The 8690-nt window shown below is 61.1% G+C and overlaps 2 protein-coding genes across 2 annotated transcripts in view; one reads left to right on the top strand and one right to left on the bottom strand.

The window, feature by feature from the left end:
- Positions 1-2806, top strand: part of EIF3G (eukaryotic translation initiation factor 3, subunit G) — a 3002-nt gene extending 196 nt beyond the window's left edge. Inside the window, exons 2-11 of the mRNA XM_010568847.1 lie at positions 225-274; positions 722-814; positions 903-991; positions 1256-1315; positions 1542-1646; positions 1755-1944; positions 2040-2147; positions 2285-2421; positions 2511-2617; positions 2726-2806. Of these exons, the coding sequence (XP_010567149.1) occupies positions 225-274; positions 722-814; positions 903-991; positions 1256-1315; positions 1542-1646; positions 1755-1944; positions 2040-2147; positions 2285-2421; positions 2511-2617; positions 2726-2741 (955 nt within the window). The 3' untranslated portion in view covers positions 2742-2806. The remainder of the gene's footprint in view (positions 1-224; positions 275-721; positions 815-902; positions 992-1255; positions 1316-1541; positions 1647-1754; positions 1945-2039; positions 2148-2284; positions 2422-2510; positions 2618-2725) is intronic.
- A 373-nt stretch (positions 2807-3179) lies between these two features.
- Positions 3180-8690, bottom strand: part of LOC104832601 — a 7491-nt gene continuing 1980 nt past the window's right edge. Inside the window, exons 7-19 of the mRNA XM_010568857.1 lie at positions 8482-8684; positions 8263-8364; positions 7932-7982; positions 7663-7833; positions 6584-6660; positions 6393-6500; positions 6184-6307; positions 6015-6093; positions 5793-5922; positions 5564-5721; positions 5016-5363; positions 4663-4823; positions 3180-4231 (exon numbers count right to left, since the gene is read on the bottom strand). Coding sequence (XP_010567159.1) covers positions 3209-4231; positions 4663-4823; positions 5016-5363; positions 5564-5721; positions 5793-5922; positions 6015-6093; positions 6184-6307; positions 6393-6500; positions 6584-6660; positions 7663-7833; positions 7932-7982; positions 8263-8364; positions 8482-8684 — 2735 coding nt within the window. The 3' untranslated portion in view covers positions 3180-3208. The remainder of the gene's footprint in view (positions 4232-4662; positions 4824-5015; positions 5364-5563; positions 5722-5792; positions 5923-6014; positions 6094-6183; positions 6308-6392; positions 6501-6583; positions 6661-7662; positions 7834-7931; positions 7983-8262; positions 8365-8481; positions 8685-8690) is intronic.

Here is an 8690-nt window from a genome sequence, read left to right as displayed (position 1 = left end):
GCCTTCGGGCGGGACCGGGGCTCTGGCGGGTGAGGGGAAGGGAAGAAGGCCGGGGCGCGGCGGTGCTGGGGCCCGAGTGGGGCGGGAGCGGAGAGGGGGTCTGTCCGGGGTTGAGGGAATAGTAGGGACCCGGGGCTGAGGGGACAGGAGGGTCCCCGAGCGAAGGGACAGGGTTCCTGCCGGGGGAGGGGGGCAGCGGGTTTAAGGTTCTCCTCTCTCCACAGCTCGAAGCCCAGCTGGGCCGACCAGGTGGAAGAGGAGGGTGGAGAGGACGGTGAGTGTCTCTTGCCGCAGGCCGGTTCCCTCCCCCTTTTTCTCCGGCTGCTCCGCCTGCTGGTAACCGGTGAATTTTTTCTGGAGAAAAAGAGCAGCTGCTGTTCCTAAAACAGCCCAGAGCTGCTCCCGCTCCTTGTTCAGGGCTCAAAACAGGCTCCCGAGCTCTTCTCCGAGGCCAATCTTTGTGAGCAGAGCTGGGCCTGACCTGGGACAAGGAGCAGGACTCCTCTCACTGTCCTTGCTCCACCCCTTTCAGGGTCTGAGGAAGCTCAGGGGCTTGGAGCAGCTGAGATTTCTTAGCTTTTTGGCCTTTTTCTGTGCTGGGGGGAAAAAACAGCGCACCTCCACCCTGTGGGGAGAGGCTGTGCCGGGGTGTGGGGCTCCTGCCCCCTCTGCTGGGCTCGCCCCAAGCAAGGGGGTGACTCTCCCCCTTCTCTTCCCACAGACAAATGCATCACCAGCGAGCTGCTGAAGGACATCCCCCTGCCAGGGGTGCTGGGCGGCAGCCTGAGCGCTGAGGCCGAGCTGCTGAAGGGCGGTGAGAGCTGGGCGAGAGGCCGGGGGGGGCTGTTTTCTTGTCACCTCCCCCACAACGGACACTGTCCCACTGTCCCCCCTCCCCACAGGCCCGCTCCCTTCACCAAAGGAACTTATCAATGGGAACATCAAAACGATCACGGAGTATCGGGAGGAGGAGGATGGGCGCAAGGTGAAGGTGAGTAGCATGTCCCAGGCTGCCATTTTGGCTTCTGTCTGCTGCTGAGCTCCCCTTCTCCCCTCCTAGAGCCCTCGGCTCTGCCCCGGCGCGGGGGCTGATCCGTGCCTGTGTGGTCAGGCAGCCGCACGTCAGCAGGGACATCCCGTTGGAGCCCTGTTTTGACTCTGTGGCTTCAGGCAGTCCCAAACTTAGCACGTGTGGGGCAGAGGCGCCTCTGCTGTCCCTCCTCCTGCATCGATCGGTTCTTTTGCACTTTTACAGATCATCCGCACCTTCCGCATCGAAACCAGGAAGGCCTCCAAGGCGGTGGCCCGTCGGAAGGTGAGCATCTGTGGGAATGGAGAGGGAAGGAGGGAGGGACGGAGGGAAATCTGCGCTCCAGCAGCAATTGCTTCGTTTCCCAGCCCTCCGCTTCTGTCCGTCCTTTCTCAATCTCCCAATGATTCCTCAGCGGGGAGCGTTTCCCTTCCCACTGGCTGCTCCTGCCCTGTGTTCAGTGATTGCTCGGGGACGTGCCGTGCAAGTGGGCCCCCCTTTTCCTCCCTAGAACTGGAAGAAATTCGGCAACTCGGAGTTCGATGCCCCCGGACCGAATGTGGCCACCACCACCGTGAGCGATGACGTCTTCATGACTTTCATCACCAGCAAGGAGGTGGGTCAGGCACAATGGGAGGTTGCAGGCCAGTGGGGAGCTGCCGGTGGGGCCATGTCTGGGTGCATGGTGGGTCCTGTGGGACTCAGGAGTCTCCCTGTCCCCCAGGACCTGAACTGCCAGGAGGAGGAGGATCCCATGAACAAGCTGAAGGGGCAGAAGATCGTCTCGTGCCGTATCTGCAAGGGCGACCACTGGACTACCCGTTGTCCCTACAAGGACACCTTGGGGCCGATGCAGAAGGAGTTGGCCGAGCAGTTGGGGCTGTCCACAGGAGAGAAGGAGAAGCTGCCCGGAGGTACGGCACCCTTTTATCCTGAGAAGGGGGCGGCCGCCGTCTGCCTGCAGCTGCGGGCAGACTCACCTCCTGCCTTTCACCTTTCCTGCCCTCAGAGCCAGAGCCGGTGCAGGCTCAGCAGAGCAAGACGGGCAAGTACGTTCCCCCCAGCCTGAGAGACGGAGCCAGCCGCCGTGGGGAGTCCATGCAGCCCAACCGCAGGGGTAAGTCAAGGCTTGTCGTCGTGGTGGGAGCAATCTCCCTGCATGACACTGGGCCTCTACAGTGCCGTGTACGGCACATGCTGGCTTTGGCCGTGGTACCACCAGCGGCCTTGACCTTCCTTATCCTTCCCCCGCAGCTGATGACAACGCCACCATCCGTGTCACCAACCTGTCCGAGGACACACGTGAGACTGATCTCCAGGAGCTGTTCCGGCCCTTCGGCTCTATCTCTAGGATCTATTTAGCCAAGGACAAGACCACTGGGCAGTCCAAGGTGGGTACGGAGGGATTTCCCCCTTTAGGGGGGGTGAGAAGGAGACCCCCCCTGCTTCATCTCATTGTCTCGCTTTCCTCCCACCCCAGGGTTTCGCCTTCATCAGCTTCCACCGCCGGGAGGACGCAGCCCGAGCTATTGCCGGGGTCTCCGGATTCGGCTACGACCACCTGATCCTCAATGTGGAATGGGCCAAGTAAGTGCTGGGGGGATGGCTCAGATGATTGGGGGGGCGGCGCATGCTAGGTACCGGAGGTCTGTGTGCAGCCACCCCTCACCTTACTGCACTCTTTCTCCTCCGCAGACCCTCCACCAACTGAATCCGGTGCCGCGCCGGCTCCCGGCGAGAGCGATCGGCGCTTCTAAATAAAGATGCACAGTCTGGTATGCACCAAGGTGTTAACCTGAGCTGCAGGGGGGGGTGGTTCACCAGGCAGGGAGCAGCCCCATCCCTGTCCCTACGCTGTCCCTGTCACCCACAGAGGTTGTTCCCGACTCGCTCCTGCCCCAGGCACACAGTGGGGCTGGCAGTACCCTAGCCAGCGACGTGGGGAAGGGGACGGCGCTGCCGTTCCTCATTTTTTAGGCTCATCCCCAGCTTTTCAGCTGAAAAAAGGGGATCTCTGCCAAAGAAAGGTGTGACACGAGGCCGTGCGTGCAGTTTCGGCTTTTAATCCCGCTTCTCCCACATTACTGCCGCCCTTTCCGAGAGGGAAATGCATGCCCAAGGGCCTCGCCGAGCCCTGTACCAGCTGTGCCAGCCTCCTTGGGCCACCCCGGGGGTCTCCTAGGCTGCTGGCCACAGCTCCAAGTGCTCAGCCCGCTCCTTGGCAGCGGTGCCAGTGCCGGTGCTGCAGCTGGCACCGCAGCAGCTCTGCATGCTGTCGGCCAGGGCAGCGTAGAGCAGCGGCTGCAGGCAGATGTTGAGGTTAACAAGGATCTTGCAGACCTGAGCGGTGGCGTGGATGGCTTTGGAGACAGCACAGTCCTCCATGCCTGGTCGCAGCAGGCGACGCCATAGGTTGAGGTTACGGAAAATGTGGTAGGGCAGGTAGGAAAAAGCGTAGAGAGCCACGCCCGCCCCCACCAGCATTCCCACCTTCCTTTTTTCCGGCTGGCTGAGGTGAGGATTACGGAAAACGGTGCGGATAATGGCGGTGTAGCAGGAGGCGGTGAGGAGAAAGGGCAGCCCGCAGCCCAGCCCGGCCAGCAGCAGGCTGTAGGGATAAAACCTCTGCAGCTGCTGCGGGGCTGCGCTCCCCAAACACTCGGTCACACCCTCCGCTTTTTGTAGCTCTGTAAAAAAAAAGGTGGGTGCTGAGAGCACCCCGGCCAGCACCCAAACAACTGCACTCAGCACCTTGGCGTGGCGTGGCTGCAGCCGCCCGTGGACCCATAGGGGGTGAACGATGCCGAGGTAGCGGTTAAGGCTGATGCAGGTGACGAAGAAGATGCCGCCATAGAGGTTGTAGTTGAAAAAGAAACGTTCCAGCTTGCACAGCACCGATCCGTAGCGCCAGTCCTTGGGCGGGTAGTAATACGCCACCAAAAATGGCAGCGAGAGGGAGTAGAGCATCCCGCTGACGGCCAGGTGGAAAGAGTAGATGATGCCGCTGTGCCAGGAGCGCTCGCGGGCGGCGAAACGGTAGACGGCTATGCCGTTACCCACCAACGCCGGCGGGAACTGCACCGCCAGCACTGGCCAGAGCGACTCCTGGAAGCTGCTGAAATTACCACAGTGACTGAGATGGGTGGCCATCTCGGTGTGGGGGGGGGGTTCCTCCTGTCGTCCTCCTCCTTTTTTTGGTGGCTGCAAGCAGGGGTAAAGGTTTAGGTTACGGGCAGCCAAGAGGTATGAGCGTGGCCATGAGGTGTGGCTTCCGGCAAATGGCCGCACAGGGAAGTAGGTGAAGGTTGGTGAGACGTGGCTACCTCATGGCGGGACTCAAGGAAGCCTTGTGGTCCTACACTGGGGACAGAATGTATCCCCCTGCGTCCCCCCCCCCCCCCCCCCTTGTCTGCCTCCCAGGGTGCAGGCAGGAGTTTGTGCGTCTGCTTGCAGCCCCACCACTCGCCCCACTCACCCTCTCCTCCTCGGGGTCCACGCTCGCCTCCCTCCTCTCCTGTCCCTCCCTTCTTGGCAGTGGTCACAGGGACGCCACAGGGTCACGTCCTGCCCCGTTTTGGGGACGGTAGGGGCAAGAGGCTGGCAGCGGAGGGGTTGCAGGCAGGGAAAAATACTTCCTCTTCTGAAGGGCTGTGCCCAGACAGAGCCTGGCAGCTGCTCTTGCCTTGGCCAGAAAGGGGGAAGAAGCTGTGCCTGCGTGCCTCCTCCTTACCAGGGCAGGCAGGGGGGCTTCCTGCTCTGCCTGACCACATCGAGGTGGCACGAAAACGGGCACCTACGGTTGGGGGACACCGTTAACAGCCCAGGAGACCCCACCTTCGCCCCCACCCAAACCTAGCACAGCCACAGGCAGTCATTGCAACCAGTGTATTGCACAGGAGCAAGAATGGGGCTGTGTGTGTGTGTGTGTTTCCTGTTTCCTCTTCTCCCTCAGTTTCGGCGCGTGGCTGGCGGCTGGTGCCTCAGCGCTTCCCCTTCTTGGCACGTCCGGGCCGCCGGAAAATCATCTTCCCCTTTGTCAGCAGATTCCCTCGCCCCTTTGGCCTTGAGGCAGCGCGGCCAGAGCCGGGACCGGCCCCCTCCCGGGCTGGGCGCTCAGTTCTTCGGTGTGGCTTTCGGCTGGCCGCCCCCTGCCTGGCCCTGCTGCGGTGCCGTGAGTCCCTTGGTGCCAGGTTTCCCTGCCGCTGCTTCCCTGGTGCTGTGGGGTGAGCGCTGGGGGTGTCGGGATGCTCCGGCCGGCTGTGCCGTCGTCGTTTCCTTAGCGGGGCAGCACGCGAGGAGCTTCGTTTCCTCTTGGTACGGTCAGGAAATAGATCTTGAGGGGGGGATAAACAAAAAAAAAGGGGGGGGAGGGGGTTAGCGAAAAAGGGGTGACGGGGGCGCAAGCATTGGGGCTGATGGATGTGTCAGTGCGTTTACTTTGAACCGAGATCACGGAGAGCTCAAGGTTTTTGCGTCATCAGCCACTACCAGCAGGAGAGGATGGAGGGGCTCAGTCCCGGCCTCTCCACTCACCTTTGTCCGGCTCCTCGCCCACCTCCTGCCGGTAATACTCGGCATCACTCTCTTCCGACTGCTCGGCCGCATCCTGCTGCTCCGGCGCACCGGGATCCTCGGCGTCGCTGTCGCCATCCTGCTGCCGTTTCCTCCGGATCCCCGCCAGGCTCCTCTGCCTGTGGTGCCAGCATAGTGTCAGCCTCTGTCCGGCTGCTGCCAGACCCCGCCACTGCCACGCTGCCCTCACCTGTGAGCCTCACGCTGCTGCCGCTTGCGCTCCACATTCGCCTCCTGCTTCTGCTGCCGCTCCGCCTTCAGCTGCAGCTTCGCCTCCTTCCGCGCCAGGATTTCCTTCACCTCTGCCTCCATCTTGTGGACTTAAACACACGGCAAGAGGGCAGTGAGATGTCCCAGCCCCCGTGCCGGTGGCTTACCGAGTATGGCCGGCATGGCGTTTTGCAGCACTTACTGAAGCTGTGGTAGAGCACGTTACCCTGCGCCAGGCCCTCCTCCACCTTGATGAGCTGCAGAGTCATGCGGGGTCCGATCTACGGGAATTGGGGGATGCGGAGAGCCCCGGTCAGGCTCGATCGCATCCCTGGGGCAATGGTAACCGCGACATCACTGCCAACACGGACCTCAGTGAGGCGCACGGCGCTCTGCTGCGCTTTCATGTTGCCTCGGCCAGCGTATGCCTGTGGCAGCTCCAAGACGTTGTGGGTCCCATCCTGCTCGGCCTCGCTCTCCGACAGGTTTATGTCCCTGCCAAGGGACAGGAATGCATTTGGGGATGGGATGGAAAGCACCTCTGGGAGCCTTGTCCCCCTCGTTCGCCCCCTCCACGCACTTCACCAGCAGCTCGCTGATGTCTTCCAGGCGGCTCATGTTGGGGAACTTCTCCTGCAGCAGCTTCTTCAGGCTTTTGCTCACGCCCACAGGCACGACCTTCACGCTACTGCGAGGACGAGGAGGAAGAGGTCAGCGCTGGGACATGGGGCGCAGGGACCCCCCCCCCAAAATCAGGGGCGTGATACTCACTAATGCCTGAAATCAAGGAGCTGCGTCTCTGTGTTGTAGCTGATGAGTAAACACCTCTTGATGCTGTTGAGGTTGACCTGTGGAAGGAGGAGAGAAGAAGAGAAAAGGAGAGAAGAAGAGAAAAGGAGAGAAGAAGAGGAGGAGATTTCAGTTGGAAGGGACCTACACTGACCATCTAGTCCAACTGCCTGACCAAAAGTTAAAGCATGGTATTAAGGGCATTGTCCAAATGCCTCTCAAACACTGCCAGGCTTGGGGCATCGCCCACCTCTCCAGTAAGCCTGTTCCAGGGTGTGACCGCCCTCTCGGTAAAGTAACGCTTCCTTATGTCCAGTCTGAACTTCCCCGGGCACAGCTTTGAGCCATTCCCAGGTGTCCTCTCCCTGGATCCCCGGGGGGGAGCTCAGCACCTCCCTCTCCCCGTCCCCTCCTCAGAAAGCTGCAGAGAGCCACGAGGTTGCCCCTCAGCTGCCTTTTCTCCAAACTAGACAAGCCCAAAGTCCTCAGCTGCTCCTCACAGGACATGCCTTCCAGCCCTGTCACCAGCTTTGTTCTCCTCCTCTGGATACATTCACATCCTTCTGAAATGGTGGGGCCCACCGTACTCGAGGTGTGACCGCACCAACGCTGAACACAGCGGGACGATCCCCTCTCTCGATGGGCTGATCATGCTGGGTTTGATGCCCCCCAGGATGCGGTTTGTCCTCACCACTGGCTCCTGTGGAGCCTGCTGCCGACCAGCACCCCCAGATCCCTTTCTCCAGCAACTCCTCTCCCAATTTAGACTCGTGCCTGGCGTTACTCCATCCCAGGTGCAGAATCTGGCCTTTGGACTTGTTAAATTTCATCCCATTAGTCCTTGCCTGATGCTCCAATCTATCTAGATCCCCCCGCAAGGCCTCCTGGCCCTCAAGAGAGTCAACAGCACCTCCCTGTTTGGTATTCAACACCGACATCCAGATCGTTGATAAAAATATTGAAGAGAACTGGTCCTAGAATTGAACCTTGAGGAGGTGGGATGGGTCTCGAGCCCCCACCCCTACCCCAGCCATGTGGGGACACCCCCCCACCTCGCTTACCCTGTGGACGTTGATGGAGGGAAACATGTTCTGGAACATGCTGGCCATCAACTTGACCTGGATCTGCTGAAGACCAAAATTGCTGAGGACCAGCAGCGGGTGATGGGTGAACTGCTGCTCGTGCATGCGGTGCCGCTTGAGGGACGAGACCACGTCCTTGATCAGTGAGTACTGGAGAGCAGGGGGGGAGACAGATATGAGGATGAGGAGGGGGCGAGATGCTGTCCTTCATGCTGGCGAGGAAGGGGAGGGCTCCCGCCAGCACCCACCTGCATCACCTTGAATGTCAGTGTTGGGCCACCAGGCAGCCGGAAAAGTTTCTGTGTGGGGGGAGAGAAACGGTGCTCAGCACCGGGGGAAGCTGCCGGTGCAACCGACCGCCCCCCCCTGCCCCTCGGTGCAGATGCATCAGTGCGTTTACTTTGGATAGAATCACAGCATGAGCTCAACAGCATTTTATCATCATCTGCATCTGCGAGGGGGGTGAAACCCCCCTAAAAGGCGCCGGCAACCGGCTTGAGGAGGCGAGGGGGAGCACAGCCGCTACGGAGGGGCCCCCCTGGAGCCTGGAAGGGGGGGGGGGGGGATCATGCTACTCACAAAATTGATGCTGGAGGACGATTTACTGAAGACCAAGAAGTGTGTCACCCCCAGGGGCCCGGCCACGGCCACAAAATCCTTCAGGGAGTTGTTCTTCCGCACCTGTGGCACGGAACGGCCGAAACCTTCAGATCCCTCTGTGCCAAATCACCTCCTGGCTGCGAGGGCTCCGCTTTAACCTGGGGACGGGCAGGATCCTTCCCCCCCCTCCCAGCTCACCTTGAGGGCTCTGGCAGTGTAGGGCTCCATCACCTTCCGCATGTCGGTGATGAGCTGCCGCACGTTCTTGCCGACGCGGCCGCGGTGGAAGACGAAGGAGTGGGGGACGGTGCCGAATTCCTGCTGGGCGTGTTGCGCGGCTGCCGCCCGCTCCTTCTTCTGGTTCTTGCTCTGGCGGTGGGGGAAGCAGTCAGGGCTGGGGGCTGCGG

Source organism: Haliaeetus leucocephalus, unplaced genomic scaffold, assembly GCF_000737465.1.
Source record: "Haliaeetus leucocephalus isolate CR32 unplaced genomic scaffold, Haliaeetus_leucocephalus-4.0 Scaffold260, whole genome shotgun sequence".
NCBI classification, from domain to species: Eukaryota; Metazoa; Chordata; class Aves; order Accipitriformes; family Accipitridae; genus Haliaeetus; species Haliaeetus leucocephalus.
The sequence above is the reverse complement of the archived record's forward strand: the minus strand, read 5'-3'. Positions and strand labels throughout refer to the sequence as shown.